The sequence below is a fragment of the Corapipo altera genome, unplaced genomic scaffold (genome assembly GCF_003945725.1).
Source record: "Corapipo altera isolate COAL_440 unplaced genomic scaffold, ASM394572v1 55, whole genome shotgun sequence".
NCBI classification, from domain to species: domain Eukaryota; kingdom Metazoa; phylum Chordata; class Aves; order Passeriformes; family Pipridae; genus Corapipo; species Corapipo altera.
The window spans coordinates 13,174,358-13,191,742 of record NW_020884882.1 but is presented as its reverse complement, the minus strand read 5'-3'; the positions used below and the strand labels follow the sequence as shown (position 1 = coordinate 13,191,742).

Genomic DNA, 17,385 nt, shown 5'->3' with positions numbered 1-17,385 from the left:
TGTCAGGCTTGTCATCAAAAGATCAAGGGAAAGGGGTGGAAAGTATTATTAATAAAACAGTGACTTTTAAAAATACCCCTCATTGTTTGAGGTGCATTTTTTTTTAATGTCTAGCATGAATTTAATTCTTTTCCATTTATTCAGCTTTGATTTAGTTCCTGCTTTTCCAAACAGAATTATTATATTAGACCTAAAAAATCTCTGCTTATTCTCTTATGATGCATGACTCCAAAAAAAAAAGTGGAAAGCTTGTAGGATCCAGCTGGGTCCTCAGCAGTGCAAGTTCTTCGTGAATTTGTTAGAACAAAATTACTTTAGTGGTCAGAGAACAAGAAATTATTTTAATATTTACATGTTCTGAAGTAATTTCTTTTGCAACAACCTGCTCTATAAACTGCTTTTCAGCAGGGAAAAAAGAAGACAAAGATTAATTAAGGTCCCTTCCAATCCAAACCAGTCTACAATTCTGTGGTTCTAGGACTGAAAAAGGAGCATCTACACAAGGAGTTGTTACTCACGCCCAGTGAACAGTAGCATTCAGTGTACCCCACGTAAAATGGAATCAGACCAGTGGTTTTGAAGACAATAAAAGATTTTGACTAAATGTATTTAAAGTGGCTAAAGAAACAGTGCTGATCATAACAGTGACAACTCAACACATGCTCAGCTCCTCTGTGCCTGCCTGTCTGGAGCCCATCACTCGCAGGGATCCACCAGCCCGTGAATTATGTTCTGCATTCAGAGACAACAATTTGCAAATGACATAATTAAATCACAACTCGCCTTAGAGCAAGGTGGGTTTGCTGGCCTGTGCCAGGATGGAGCTGCTGGGGTGGAGCAAAGGCAGCACCACAGGGAGATGCCGCTGAAATCCTCATGGTGGCACATCTGTGCCCACCCAGAGAAGCTTGTCCTCATTCCAGACAGCTGGGAAAGACACAGCCCCACAAGAGTGTGCTGTTCTCCATTCTTTTAATTAATGTCTAACTCTTGCTGCTATTACAGGTGGAGAGGAGGAAAGCCAGTGGGAGCAGGGAGCTCTGGAGAGGCACTGCAGAACAGCACGAGAGCAGGCAAAGTGTTTGAGCAAGACCAGAGTCCCCAGAGCCGTGTGCCCCATCCACCAAACCCTGCTTTGAGACAGTGCTGACAGTATGTAACCATGTACATCACCCCCACGGTGATTTTTATAAATATATTAAAGAACAATCAATATTTAGATGCTTTGCATGCCCTGGCCCTTCCTACTGAATGCAGCAGCCTCTCCTTGCCTCACACAGCTCTTGGACAGCACTAATGCACAGGTCTGTCACAGGAACCCTTTATGATACCAGTGCACAACGGGGCTTCAGCCCCAGGAAGCCCAGCTCCTGAAAGTGCCAGAATGGGATAAACCAGCAGGACCATGAGGTGCTGGGAGCTGCCCTCCCTCCAGGGAATCCATCTGTGCTCAGCATAGATGGACTTCAGAGAAGTCTTCTCACTCCTTTGCAGTCTAGGTGAAAAAGTTGTAAACAGGATGAAACTGCAGCTTCAGGCCTCAGCAGAGACATGAGCCTCGACATACGACACACAGCTCTTAAGGGAGTCCTCCCAAAAGCTGAGTTTAAAACACAGCAGTTTCTAGGAAGTGTGTACTTTGGGTCACAGGCAAAGACAAAGGTGATGGTCAGTGCACACACATTTAACCTCCAAGGCAGCATCCTGTTTAGCCTCATTAATTTTAACAAGTCAGGGACACTTTTTCAAGCCATTACCCTGCAATTTTAAACAAGTGCATTTCAAAGGAGCTGGTGCAACAGGGTAGAGCATCATTCAGTGCTGGGATCACCCCTAGATGAGAGAGCAAAAGGAGCAGCACTGCTGAATGCCACCGAGACAGGGCAATCACCACCTCTCTCCTGGCACTGCGAGCTGTCAGTCTCCCAGGAAGGAAAGCACGAGGAGGTGACCCAGTGGCAGCATCCTGCTGTGCCACCACACAACAGCCAAGCCCTGCCCCACCCCACATCCTAGTCACAGGGCTTTTCAGCAAACCAGACCCCACCAGACGTAGGTGGACGTACTTCTAATATCCACTTTCTTACCCTGCAAAGAATTTTTCAGGTTTGTCCAAAGGAACTAAAAGGCTTCTAAGCAGAGGTGCCACCACCCCTTTGCTGGTACACTGAGCTATTGCCTACAGCCACTACTCCCATGACAGGTATTCTTCCTGCTCCTCCTGGGTTCTACAACCCAGCCAAAACCTCGAGGTGCTCCCACCCAAAGCAAGAAATTCACTCCAAACTGACCACCAAAGGAAAGCCAAAATACATCCAAGAACTCAAACTTAAATTAGAAATTATAACCCAGACTGCTGATATATATTTCCTACTACAGTATTACAATGATACATTCTAATAGTATGTTGAATTTCTAAAGAAATTACATTACAAAACCTACTGGAAATATTCACAAGCTTTTACTCAAGCATCTTCTACAAAGAGGGAGCCAGTCTTTACAGCTGTAGTCCTAGCATAGTCAGGCATTTTTTGTTGGGTTGGTTTTTAAATTGAGCTAGTAATTTTTAATTTCAACTGAATTATGTATTTTCTACTCCTAATAGGTATCAGACTTTCAAGACACAGGCCAAATTCAAACTTCTGTTTGCATTCAGGGCTCAAAACCATGAGATAACACTCATGAACCTCCACTGCTGCTGCAGCAAGGACCACAGAGACACAGGGACTCAATGCTGTGAACACAGGAAGCGACAGCCTGTCAAAGAACAAGACCAGAAGGGATGAAAGCAACAGAGACAGGGAGAAATAATGAAGACAGCAAGACACAATAAGACTCCAGCTGGTTCCTCATCACCACAAGCTGCGGCTCCCAGCACAACCCAGGAGCAGCTGTTTGCATGGTGGGTGAGTGCAGGTCTGGGAGGAGGAACCTGGGCATGAACACAAGGAGGGTGGGGATCCCATGCACAGGTCAGCTGGAGAAGGTGGTGAGGGGCTCCTGCATAGGACTGCTGGGGGTGGGTGACCTTGCAGGAGTGACAGCAGGGCAAAGGGGCCTCACTGAGCCCATGCCTGGCACAGGGTGCTGGTGAGCAGCAAAGGGCAGTGCTGCCAGGGGTGGTTTTGGCAGATGCCCACGGGAGCAGGGAGGGAGCCAGGCAAAGGGCAGGAGCCCATGAGTGGGGAGAGGCAATGACATTTTACCACACTCACTTGCTTTACTCCTTACGCTGCACCAGGTCTCTTCACCTTGGTGTGTGTTTGCAAAGCCCAAGTGGGGTCTGATCTGTAGCTCCATCCTCCCGTGCTACCACCATACAAACACAACTGGACAGTTCTGGTACAACCAGGGATGCCAACCAACACCAGGTCAGGGACATGGACACATCCACCAGACACAGGAGCACTGCAGGGACTTCAAATACACAGGAGAACAAGATCCACCCACATGGAAAACGAGTGACTTACACAGACATATGTGAAAAACCAAATGCTTTAATCCATCTATCAAGAACAACAGTTCAAATTATTTCATTGGATACATTAATAATTGATCCATAATTTACAGTGCTATGGACCATACACAAATTATTGCTGCAGTCAACAGCAGATGAATATCAACATTACAGTACCAAGCATCATAGCAAGAGGCAGTAATTAATGTCACTTTTTCAAGAAATATAGGTATTTATACTATTATCAACATCAGCTTCCCCCCCAGTGCATTTTATGTCAAACAACATAAATGTAAGTGCATTATTTTGTGCTTTGTGCTTTCCTCATGTACCTTCTTTTTGCTTTACAGGTTGTAAGAGTTAAATATTGCTTTATAGGCCAAAAGCAGTAAGGAAGAACTTCATGGTACTCTGTATGTCCCTGCCTGTTGCACGGGTTTGGCAAAGTGAGAATTGGTCGTTCCCCACCCACCTGCTCAGGGAAGCCGTCGCTGCCCAGCGTCACACGAGTCACCGTCCCCAGAGTGGGAAACAATTTCTGTCCATCTCACTCCACCCAGTCCATGCCAAACCCTGCCTGTAGTCGCTGTCTCTGTCCTCTGCCACTAATGCCCTGCAAAACCTCACAGCCACACACTCCATGACGCCCAAAAGGGCAAAGGGACCTCCCATGAGCACCCACCTGGGGGTCTGTGTCTCCTAGAAGGTGTCCCCACTGCAGTGTCACCATTCAAGGGGTGGGCAGACTCAGAGTAGGGCTGTGGCCTAAGGAAACACAGGGTGAAGAGTGAGCAGGGCACAGCAGAGTTGTATGTTACCCCAGAACAACACAAGGTACAGGGAGCACACAACAGAGCTGCTGTGGCCACAGCGACTTCTACCCAGGAATCCAGCTCTTGATGTAATGGTTTGCCTTGAATCCTAACTCATCTCCACTCAGACATAGCTAAGAATTAGAAGTCACGGCTGTCAACGAGTACCAGTGATTTCACATAAGCTCAAAAAATATTCATATACCACAGTCTAGACTTGAATTTCTGAATGTCCAGCACAGGCACCAAACCAAAATCCTTATTCAATATACTCAGTGGTTCTCAGTTACTACACTCCAGCGTGCACACCCTGATTTGTTGTACCAACGCTGCAGAGTTGTCCCATTTTCATGGGGGAGGCTAACACAGGTCTGTGTTACAGCTACAAGCATTTTTTACAGCCCTGATTTTCTCACCTGTCACCCTAACCAAACAGCAGCACCAGAAGCCTGTGCTCCCATACATGACTCGGAGCTGACTATGGCACAGCTGCCTTGCAGGGACTGGGAGCATTTTGCTGCCCGAGGACCACGGTGGCTGCAGTGCGTCCTGCAGGCTCCTGGGTCCTGCCTGGGCCAGAGCTTCTCTACCCTAGGAAAGACACATTCCCAAAGGCTGGCTGGGGCGGGGGGGGGGGGGGGGGGCGGGGGGGGGGCGGGCGCCGGGGGGGGGAGGGGGGGGGGGGGGGGGGGGGGGGGGGGGGGGGGGGGGGGGGGGGGGGGCAGGGAGAGGCATCATTACAATCTAACTCCAGCTCCTCCTTCAAAAACTACAAAGGAAAGAAAGAAGCCACAACCCGGTGGTTGCATCAACGCTAACACATAGCTGGTGGCTCAAGCAGGAAGGGAGAGGGCCAGACACAACCAGCACAGCCACAGAAAGAGCAACACACAGACCCCGGAGTACCGTAACCGCAGCTGTGTCCCTGCCATCCACACCGGGAGCAGCGGTGCCAGGCAGGGACACCAGGAACTCTCCCGTGGAGAAGCTTTTGGGATGGACTCCTGACACCATCCCCAGCTGCCCCATCACCACCCAATTCACATTTGGTTTCTGGGCACTAACTGCCGAGCCCCAGGTTTCCTTGGAAAGCCTCCCAAACTGGCACTCAAGTCACTCACCGTCGCACTCATCCCATGGAATTTCCAGTGTAGCACAAAGGAGAACGGGAAGCTCTTGTTTTCTACACGTAGGCACCATGCTACACCTCAACGTCCTACAAACCACCACCCTAAAGCTCTCTCCTACGCCACACTTCAGTCAGTGCTAGTCGAGGAAGACTACATCTAGAGTTTAAGGCACTTCATTCTGAACGAGCTACGCCTGCGAGTCAGCTGTAGGCTGCCATGGAGAAATCCACTCCCTCTGTCTAGCTCGGAACACCGCATGTCACCTCCGTGAAACACCTAGGCTGGATATAATACAAGGAAAACTACCGTTATTGCATAGGACTACACTTGAGTAGATAATGCACCGAACTACTTTTACAACATGGTTGCATGTTAAAAATTAATAACATTGTTATCAAGTAACAGTTATTTGCAGATACAGTAATTTACTCCTTTTTTTTTTTTGTTGTTTTTTTTTCTTATGTCAGCCCCAGTGCTGAAATAGAACACAAATTGCTCTAACGGGTATATTAACTACATAGTTATGTTTCCAAGCATATTACTACTTTTTTTTTCAGTATCACTAAAAATAAATATGTAAGTTCAGTTTCTCTACAGAGTTGTTTTATTACCTAATCTATATTTTTACTCTACCTTAAATGCGTTTAAAAACATTTTCAAAGTGAGACTGTAATATACAAAATATTCTTGAAATCTCTCTGAAAACACAGAACCCTGCATAAAAGCTTCCTTTCAAGTGTTTACAAAGAACGCAGAAAACTTCCAATGAGTTTTAAAAATGTCAAAAAATCGTTGCAATATTAAGAGGCAAAAATCTTACAAATGAAATACAAATAAATTTAAAACAAAAAGTTGACGATAACTAAGGAATCCATGCAAATCAAAAGAAACTGTACAATGCAATTTAAAAAATAAAATAAAGCCAATTAGATATGTACAACATAATGTGCCCAGCTGATAAAATGCCTTTTTTTTTTGTCCAAAGAGTGTATTCCAACTTACAGTGCTCCTGCTTGGTTTGTTGTTGGCAAAGCCACCAATGTGTGTCACAAAACAAAATAAAGATTTAAGAGGAAAAACTCGAACCGTGATCAAAAGGAAAACCCAAATCAGCTCAGAGTAAAATTAAACAACACTCTGAGACACTCACATCTCCCTGCAGTTTCAGCAACAGCATTTTATATCACAATCAACACAATCAGGATGTCTTAACACTTGGTTTTAGTTTGTATTCTGAGTGGAATAGGGTGGGTATTTTCCCTAAACACTTGTCATGTAAGACCAACATCTGAGGGACACTGTATCTTTAAGGCAGCACTATTCAATTAATACAATTACAAATTGGACTTTTTTTTCTTTTTTTTGGTTTCTTTACATTCTTTAACTTTACATTTTGTTTCCAGGTAAATAGGTTGCATTTACAATCCTATGATTGCCCCCTCCCCCCCCAAGTAGAAACAGACTCTTCATCTGTAATTCTATTGCTTTGAGTAGATTTGACCAGTTCAAAGTTCTTGGCGAATCCAGTTCACAGATACTGTACATATGCTGTACAATATTTTGGAGGCGTTGGTAGTTTTAAAATAGAATATACAAGTTTCTTCACAAAAATTCTAAAAAAAATCCTATATATATAATATGTACACACACGCACACACACTAATGAAGCACAAGGGAAAAAAAAAAAATCAAAAAAATTCTACAAAAGGTAAATTATTTCATCTACTGATCAAGAACCAAAGCAGTTTATGAAAGGTGTGCCAAGTATATGCTAACAAGCATGATCAGTGTCCTCCATGCTCACGCTGCTCCGCCTGCTACTCGTCTTCGACGCCCCAGGAGACACGGAGGAAAGTAGTGGGTCAGTTACTCCAACAGGGGAGAGGGTATCGTCCATCAGGATATCTTCCAGTTTGGATCCCATTTTCGCAGGAACACTGTACGTGCCAGTTGGTTCAGTCACGTTCCCGAGGTTGTCACTGAAGGTGATGGTGCCGTCAGTGAGGTCGAGGGTGGTGGTGCAGGACAGGTCTGTGTGGTGTGCCATCATGTCTTGGGTGCAGTTGTCCAATACAGGCTCCTGTTTGATGACCCTGTTGACCATGTCAGGGGAGCAAAGGCCTGTAGATGGAACAAGGGACAGTCCGTGTGCCCGAGCTTGCATCTCAAGTTCCTGTGAAGGAGGAAAAGGGACAAATTAAAAGAAAATCTGAAAGGAAAATCTGTCATCTTACACTCACTTTGCAACTAGGAGTTTTCTTCTCCTGTACACATTTCCTCCCTCTCCCATAGTGACCTTGCACACTCCAGCCCTGCAAATTTGCACCTGAACATCAGTCTCTTGAAGAGGTGGGTGAACACCACCCCACACAGGTCCTTCACACTCCTCTTCAGAACCTACACCAGAGCCAAAACCCAGTGCTCTGTAGCACAAACATGTTTCCCCTCAGGCCTCTTTCTCAAACCAGTGCCAGGATAGGCAAGTTTGGCATCAAACGGTGAGGAAAACATTTAAAAATAGGAAAAAATGAAATAGCAGAAGCATATGCTTAGTACTTTTATGAAGTCATATGTGAAGGCATAGCAGGTCTATAGGAAGGGACATTTCTAATTCTACAAGTCTAGCAGAGCTCAAAGAGATCAACCAAAACTGAGCAACACTATTTCTGCACTGAAATAAAACAAGCAAGTCACAGGAAGGTCTTAGACTTCACACACAGCCAGGATTCTTCAAATCTCCCCGGAAAGTTTAAATCCCACCTTCACATTTAATCATACAGATGCACTTGACTGAAAACAGATAATAGAAGAATTCACTTAAATGGCCTTTCATAAATACATCAGTAAAAGAGATGTTTTGCTTCTACTTATATTAGACAATCACAATCACTGTTGTGATTGTGCTGTTTCTGGATATTCCTGTCACTGAAGTTGATTAATAACCCTTTCCCCCATTTTCGAGCTAAGACAACAAGCTTGCAATGGTACACTGCAAGATGAAGAGAGAAGGTGGAATAAGAAAGCACTTCTTTCATCAGCTAATGTGCCAAAATCAGGAGTTCCCTATTCTGTGCTTAATCAGAATTGACACAAAAAGGGAAAATACACATTTGCTGCCAGATGTATTGCCTGTTATTCAAGGGTCTGGGTCTTATATTATTTTGATTGAAGGAGCCAGAGCAAATGGATAATGCAAAGGAAGATGAAAGATGTTTTAAAAGTGATCTCAGCTTTGAAGCACCACTGCTTGATGTTGCTCTGCAGAAGGGTTGTGAGTTTTTATCATCTCACTCTAACAAGCAGACTGTTCAACCAAGTACAAAAACTGCACTGAAGCTCAACCCAGCCTGTTCTATTTTAAAGCTGTTTACTTCCACACTTGACTCCCAGGTATTTGTAGCTTCATTATCTCCTTGGTGGATTAGCTGGGCTGTGGTTCAGGGGTCTCCTGGCACACTGCAGCTCCATGCAGAGCTCAGCTGTTCGCACTGCAGGTGAGCAGCAACATGAGGATATCTGGGATATCACTGTCTCTATGTCACGTGTTCTTACACCCAATTCTAGATACACTAATTACCCTTTTTCAGAGAAGGGTGGATATCCAGCTGTCTTTGCCCACCTGGACAACAGAGGTGACAACAAAAGTTGTGTAGGCTGCAAGGTTAAGATTGCCTATCCAGCTTGAGGTGAAGGCAAAGGAATTAATTAGAGAAATGGAGTTCTCACCCTTAGATCTCTGTGTAGCACAGAACAGTGGGAATCTGGGTGAATCCAACAAGGCAACAACACACAGAGAAAACGTATTTATGCCACTTACTGCTTTTCAGTGCTGAGAAGAACTGTTGTACTGTCCTACAGACATCAAGGTATGGGGAAAACTCCCAAGCAGCCAAACTGCATTTCATAAATATCAACAAACAGGTGATTTATGAAGTCCCAATTCCTTAGGCCCAGCGCCCAGAAAAATGTACTACCATATAAATCTTTTTAATAGTATGCTTTGCAACTAATGTGGGCCATAGTAGAACAAAACCAGACTACCCATAAGTGCTTCTACTAGAGCGTTAGGACTCCATTTTTTTTTTCTTTAAACTTATGTATCCTTGGCTTTCTCTGGAAAAGCCTCATCTCAGCACTGGTCACTGTTAATTTAAATGCTGGTTCCTTCCAACCCACACCCCTACAAACAAGCTTCAGTCACCACTATCTGCAGTCACACGCTGCAAACATGAAGAGCACTTGCAGCTTATTTATCAGCAAACCTGTATTCTGAGCAGCAGGTGTCTGTTGGCATGTTCCAGCTTCTTCTGTCTGTTCTCCAGCTCCTTCGTGCGCTGCTGTTCCCTCTGCAGCTTACGGATGTAATCCACGGAGGCTTTCAGGATCGTTCCCTTATTCCAGCGCATATCCCTTTGGAATCAACACAAAAGGAAAAGATAAGGCCCTCGGGGAGGCTTTATTTCATAGTTGTTCCCTTTACATCCATAGCTGTGATTACACCTCATACAGATGTTAACACCCAGATAATATTTAATTCCAAGTTTATGGATACAGAAGGCAGTGGAAATGCACTAGAGGGGGCCGGAGTGCTGCTCTTGGGAAGCACACTCTCTTCAGAGGGAGAGGGTGCTGCATTGCCTTCTCCTCACATCATCTTACTTTCTTTAAATAAACAAATAGTCTGCATGCTATCAGCAAAGATTCACCTGTCCCATAGGTTGATACTGAGCAATACTGGTTTTCTGGCCTTTGAGGAAGCTGCAAAGCCTCTCTGCAGAGTAACTGTGAGTTGCTCCATGAGCAACTGCTTTTAAAACACTGGAAACTCTCCCCAGAAGCATCACGGGGCACTGATTCAGATTTAAGCGAGACTTTCAAACTCTAGAGTAAGGAGGGTTCCTTGCTACTGAATCAGCATTGGGAAAGTGTAAAGACAAGCTAATAGCAGTAAAATTATCATAAAATTATCAGATGAACTGCCCCCCATTTTCACTGAAAGAGGGACTGTTTCTGTCTTGTCAAGCTATGGCATCTAATTAATTAAAAGAATCATCTGGCAAGAGAAGCAACCAGCTAAGCGGCAAGACCAGACTATGGTTTCCCATCCTCACAGTTCTGCCTCTGGTAAGGCTGTCAGTCACTCCCAGCACCAACCTCAGCTTTGTGACAAAAATCATCAAATTAATATAAACATAAGCAGGCTCCTAAAGGGGAAAAATAAACCCCAAATCAATCTTAAAAAAAAAAATATAACGGAACCTGCAAGGATTTCTACAGTCACAGAGTGCCAAGAGCAACAAGAAAACAGGATTTTTTTTTTTTTGTTCTCCCTTAGGATTATTTCCCTTTAACCCCTCCCTCCCACAGTCCCCGGGCACGCTACACTTACGGGTCGTTTGACTTGGGTATCAAGGTGCCCAGTTCTTTTATACGATCATTAATATTAAATCTTCTTCTTCGTTCAACTTTAGGAAAAACAGCACAAGTGTTACAAGTAATATTCACACTTAATTACAACATACAAACTATTTCATCCAAGGTTTCTTTCAGCACCTTTGAAATGTTTGCCTGAAGCTTAAAATCCAGTGATAATTTATTTTCTCTCCTACACACAGACATATTAAGACAGAAGTTCTGTCTATACTGTAAATTTTGGGACTGCTGAAGTGGCAGAGTTAAACTGAGATTCTAAAAATTGAGATGACTGAGAAGAAAACACTTTCCTAGGGAAAAGCATCACAGACAAATTCAGAAACAAATATTCACATGCTCAAGGAAATCCCAAAGCACGAATAGTGAAAAAGGACACAGTCTCTTCTTCAAAGTACTCTTACAAATGCAACATTTTGAGGATCCCAAAGTCAGTTTTAAATATCAATTTTCCAGCATTAGTTTTTCATGCTATGGAAAGGGCTTCTGAACAGCTCAAGGTATGAAATGGTTCCTTTTTTCTAGTAATATAAAGTATAAAAAGATAACTTAAGGATTCTTTAAGTCATAAGATACTAATTATTTTAAAAATTTTTTTTCCAACCTGGAAATATGAGTTCCCTTCAAGAATGAAATCTATAAAATTGCCACACTGAGGATCAAAACCGTTGTTTAAAGTCACAAACTGACCACATATCTAATTTGAAAAATAATTAAAATTAAAAAAGCAAATGGTGAAAGGTGGATTTGTTAAAAGCAATTGAGTCACGTGTTGTTCACAGCAATTCCATTGATAACATTCACTCATACACTTGGCTTATTGAAAAAAATAACAATAGACTTAAAATTCAATAGTACATTTAAGCACACATTTCACAGGAATTTGAGATATTTGATCTGTGGGCATGACATAACAAACTAATACTATATACTACCTGCAGTGACTCATTCAGATTTAAATCATCAGTATTTGAACATTTAGTGCCCAAAATCACTCCTAGAATTGTTGCAAAATGTGAAGAACCAAAACTTACTCAAGTTGTGGTTGTCTTTCTTTTGCCTCTCCTTAGCCAACGCTCTTGCTTCCGACTCTGTAGGAAAAATACATGCTGTGCATGTGAATGAAGTAATTAGAATTAAAAATAATTCAAACACAACGCTTCAGTCTGTGAAACATCTGCACGGGAAGCCTGATCGATATTTGTCACACCCATTACTACACCCATTCCAAGGAGTGAGAAGGGCCTGGGAATGCCAGAACACAACCACTGGTATTGAGCTTCACCTCTGCACCTGCAGAGCGTCCCTTCCCACACCTCCCAGGCTGACTTCCACGATGAGAATGTTTCCCACGGAGGCCCTGACTCAGCAAGGTATTTGAGGACAACAAGCTGCTGAAATCCAACATACCTTCTCCTACGTTTACATACGAGTCCCACGGGAGCTGAACCAGAGGGACAGCATGCTTATGGCATTGCTACCTGCACAGGATGTGAAGCAGGCAGGAGTCAGAGCCTCTGCTCACTGCAATTAAGGATATGGCCTTCTGTGGCACGTGCACACACATCACCACAGCACTAAAGGGATAACTTAAGTGACCTATTATGACTGTATTTTCCAGCTACACTAACTGTTCCTATCCTACAGGAAAAAAAAAAAAAAAAAAGATGAAAAATTCAATACCCTCATTAGCACACAAAGCTGGAAAACAAAGGGGTTTGCTTCAGGAAAAGCAAAAAGAAAACTAATGAGAGCTGCGCTGCACAGAATTTGTCTCCTCAACTCAGAACTGCTCCTAACCTTACTCCACACATTTATTAGCTATTATTTATTATTATATTACTAATGTTATTATATTCTATAAGTGTTATATAATTATTAACTTCAGCTTGCAACAGTTTGGGCAAGAACATAACTAAATCTGTTATTTATAATTCTTGTTTGATCCTATGTTTCTCAAGCAATTTTAAGTATTTTCATGTTTGCTCTACCACTTTATTTTTTTTTTAAAGGTGAGGTCATTAATCCTTGCCCTGTTGCATTTAAATCCCCAAACCAGCAAGGCACTATGCAGTTTCACAGTAAGTCAGTGAGGAGGAATGAGTCTATCATGTATTATCACACATTCCATTATGGAAACAACTCCTCACTGCCTCCAATAAGTTTCTTTCCTGTATTATTTTATTTCTAAGGAATATGGATTATGTCCCATCCAATTCAAATTAACAGGTGCTAAGGGTTTCCCTTGGAGTGCTTCATTGCTTAGAATACAGAGGTACCCCAATATTACACGCAGTACAACAGGACATATCCTTTTCTATGCCAGGCTCCCCAAGGATCCCCCCAAAAGCTTGAAAGATCACTGAATGTCTTAATGAAATTTGGGCTTAAATCTGACATTGCTTTATTAAACAGATATGAGGTTTGTGAGGCCAAAACTGATAGAAACCACACTCTTGGGAGAGATGGATTCCCAATAAATGCTTCAGTAACTACAGTAACAACCATCAACATCAGATGCTGAGATAACAGACTGGATTTTCTGTGGGGTTCTTCACCATTTTGGTATTTATTTGGTATATATTCAGCATATAGTAGGATTAAGAAAAGTTTCTGCCAAATGCTAGATTTAAATATTGCAACTCTCTCTAGCCTAGCTCCAGCAACAAAATCAGGAAAAGGAGAACCAAAAGACTCCTGCCTGCAATAACATGCTGATTTTAAAATCACTGGCTGTCAGAAAGCACCATCAATGGAGCTTTGTGCACAAAGGCTTGGGTAGATCAGTGTCCAAGTGACTGCTGTTAAATTTTACTTTAATACCTAAACCTGCCCTGAATCAGCTAGCATGTATTTTGATCAGAAAAAGCACTCATCTAAATTGTATGTATTGGTGAGTGTAGCATATAGACATGTAACTTATTTCAGTTCTGTTTTGATGTATCAAGGACTTCCATAAGACCACTCACTATTTCTCCTCTCTTTCTGCTTTCTTGGCCTGCAGTCTTACACAACCATCTGCAGTGAATCCACCAGCCTGCACATCCAAGTTGGGTCTTCAGCTTCTTTTCTAAAGCTCCTTGAACTTTCTATATTTTGGGCAATGAAACTGCCTGTAATTTGGACTTTGTGTGTCTTCTTTTGGTGCTGAGCTCCAATTCTGTGCAGTCATATAAATGCAAATACCCACTGGCTCAGAGATGTGGCATTTCCTCCTGAGAACCTGACTCCTGGCCTATTAGAACTGTTCTACTTAAGCTAATTCCTGCCCAGAACCTGCTTTGCAACTGAGTCAGCCTGTGAGTTTTCACAACTGAAACCCAGAAAGATGATAGACAAGAAAAGAAACCAGGCCTCCAACCTACTGCATACAGTCAGTGACTCCCCGCTGGGCTTAAGAACAGCCAATTCTGGGTATTAAGATGATTTTGCCATCAATTCTAGAATGGATCTCCATTAGTTCAACCTGCAGACAAACTTACCTTGTATATGTACCCTATATGAGGTTTTATCCTTTCAAGTGAAGCAAAATAAAACATGCTTGAGAATATTAAACTTCTTATTACTTGCTTTGAACTATCTTGCTTCTGTACACATGTGTTTGAGAGAAAGAGGTTTTTAATGTCCTCCTCTCCTCCCCCTGCCTCCCACAGATTGTTTAGAGCACTGCTGGAGGAACTGGTATAACAAGAAATTAAGGAAATACTTAATTTTCATCTTAATTTAGAGATGCATATTCACAGAATCATAGAATGGCTTGGGAAGGAAGGGACCTTAAATATCATGAAGTTCCAGCCCCCCTCAGTGCCTAATTCTACATTTTATAGGATCTACATCTCCAGATTTCATATTATAACAGGTTATTTGATCATTACTGCTCTTTCCTACTACAGTAAGTCCTCTAGTGTGTATTATTCCTCGACATGAATCCCACAGAGACTCCAGATGTGAAGTTGTTGAAGTTTAGTGTTGACAGACCAAACAATAAGACCAAACTAGAAAACAGCTCTGGAAGAGATGCATGGAAACTTCCTGGGTCACATTTTCAACAAACAGGTGTGACTGTAACAACTGGGGACTTTATCTTAACTTGTGACAGTGCACACACATGTGCCCACACATGAACACAACTGCATGGCAGGCTGATACATCTGCTAAAAAAATGGTCTGCAAAGCAAAAAGTAACTATTCAACCATGTATTCTTTCTCAGAAAATATGTCCAATATCACTTGAATTCAATACAATTATACTACTACTCCAAGGTGGTATTTTAGATGTATTTACCTGTGAGCTCCCTTTTTATATTAGGAAGATTAGCTGGACATGAGTTGCTGATGTTTAGTCCTGGAGGAGGCATGCTTTGGTTGCCATAAAGGTCAATCAAATTGCCAGACACAGGCAACTGCAAAAGATAAACAAGGAAAAGGATCACTTGATTTGCACTTATGAATGCCTTTCTACAGAAGAACAGAGTCAGGATCTGCTGAGAAATCTGTGCTCTTTTCCATGTGCAAACAGAGTGTGCAAGAAGGTCAGCAAAAGTCACATAGATATGCACAGGCATGAGGAACAAAACATCTCCTCAAAAATATGTAAAAGAGGTAAAATCCTGATGATGTTGTGTAATTGTTGCTCCTTATTTTTCACTTAAAGCTATTACATCTGTACCCCCAACACTTCCCTCACATCTGAAAGAGTATAAGAACTCTCTGGGAGAAAGCTCCCCTTTTTCCAGGGATATGTGAGTGAAGTACTTTGCAAGTTGTCACATGCTTGAGGAAGAACACTGTATTAATTAATCACATTTTTCATGTGATTTGAAAGCTACCTACACAGAAAACATTTCAGTTTACTTTGTTTTTTGCCTTACATAACAAGAACACGCACCAGTAGGAGGAAGATTATTTTTACATTAAGTTTCCCCAATTACTTGTTCACTCTGCAATGCTTATTTAGGTATGTTTAAGCAGGCAAACTTATACAGTATTCCAACAAGACCTACCAAAACTATCCCTTTAAACTGAAATGCATTTAAAGAAGCTTACATTTATCCTGAGTGGATTATTTTACCCATCTCTTATTTGTTTTTGAAAAGACAGGTATAAAACACTTTGGTATCTTATCTGAGTGGCAATACTTCTTATCATCACTGCTGCAAAGAAAACCAATCCCCCCAAGACATTGATCCTGCAGAGATTAGAGTAAGTATTAACTTTACACCCATTTAAATAATGCTGTTGAATACAATGCAGCGAGTCACAGCCTGCACTATTAAACTCCTACTGATGGTCCTTGACAGAGGGAGACCTAAGAAAATTTCTTTGCCATGTGGAAGCAGACAAATAGAAGTTGATAGGTGAAGTACCACCAGCTAGAGGCCATGCTGATACATGCTTTGAACACAGTGGCCAACAACAAAAACAAAGTCTCCTGACTCAACCTCTAAGTGACAGAGGAAAAAATGTAACTGAATTCTCACCAAGATTCAGCGTTACAATTCCTCACCCTGCCCTTAGTTCTCGAATGCATTAAAAAAAACCCCCAAAAAACAAAACATCTAATAATGCTGCTCAGGTCACAGCTGCCCCAGTTATGATCTACCCTACCCACACTAGTGTCAGGGTGACCACTCACTGCTCTCTACAAGGCTGACCCTTGTCTCTTTGGGCCCCCCAAATGCATCCATGACACCGGCACAGCGATAGCGTCACACACCCTTCTGACTTGGATGTGCTCGTTCTATTCATGCTCCGAAGCATGGGGAGAGCACAAAGACCTTGTTTGTGGCCCAAGGACTTGAAGTTCATAACCAGACATGTGAAATCTAATTAGGAAGATCAGGGAATTTAGGGGGGGGAGGGGGGAATTGATTTTTTTGTTAGAAAACTAGAAACGAGCATCTCAAAGCCTGGGTAAAGCAGCCAGGTTGTAATGAAACGTGAAGAATAGTTAAAGTCACCAAGCTGCTTTCCTTACTGCATGACAGAAGCTGCTTGTTACAACAGTTCATGATTGATGGTTTTTTCCCATAGGTGTCAATGTGCCAGATTTCCATGTAAATAAACAGGAAAAGGGGACAGTAAAGGCAAGCAGCAACTGCTGAATGTGCACACTTGGATGGCTGCTAGAGGCTGTACACAGGAATGCTTATCAGGGAAATTAGGGGGAGATGCCAATCATCTAAATCAGTGATCCATAAGCAAAGAGACTGATCAGCTTCTTTCTTTGACTTTTCCCACCATCTGAACTCCAAAGCTTCAGTTGTAACATCTTCTTACAGGTACAGTCCACACAGAGTATGAGCCTCTGAGAGACCTCTTTTCCAGGACCCCACAAGTCACATCTTAGGGACTCACTTATATTATTACTTCCATATGAAAACCAAGTGCATGCAACACTCTGGGTCACCTCACATAACATACCTGCAGCTAAAGACCAAAAGTCAAAACCGAGGTACATCCTCTGTTCACAATTATATAACAGTTCCCAGAGGAATAAAATCAACTGACTAAGGTAAAACCAATAATCATTAGTGCAGAGTTTAGGGAACTGGAG

At 42.5% G+C, this 17,385-nt stretch overlaps 1 protein-coding gene across 4 annotated transcripts in view; it reads right to left on the bottom strand.

Moving 5' to 3' along the window:
* Positions 1-5,980: 5,980 nt before the first annotated feature.
* The window catches only part of MITF (melanocyte inducing transcription factor), a 101,956-nt gene continuing 90,551 nt past the window's right edge, over positions 5,981-17,385 (bottom strand). For 3 of the 4 annotated variants that reach the window (XM_027640181.1, XM_027640182.1, XM_027640183.1), the window contains 5 exons: positions 15,115-15,232; positions 11,864-11,920; positions 10,789-10,864; positions 9,662-9,809; positions 5,981-7,572 (listed from right to left, as the gene is read on the bottom strand). In XM_027640181.1, coding sequence (XP_027495982.1) covers positions 7,171-7,572; positions 9,662-9,809; positions 10,789-10,864; positions 11,864-11,920; positions 15,115-15,232 — 801 coding nt within the window. In that variant the 3' untranslated portion in view covers positions 5,981-7,170. The other variant, XM_027640184.1, reaches the window with a different exon arrangement.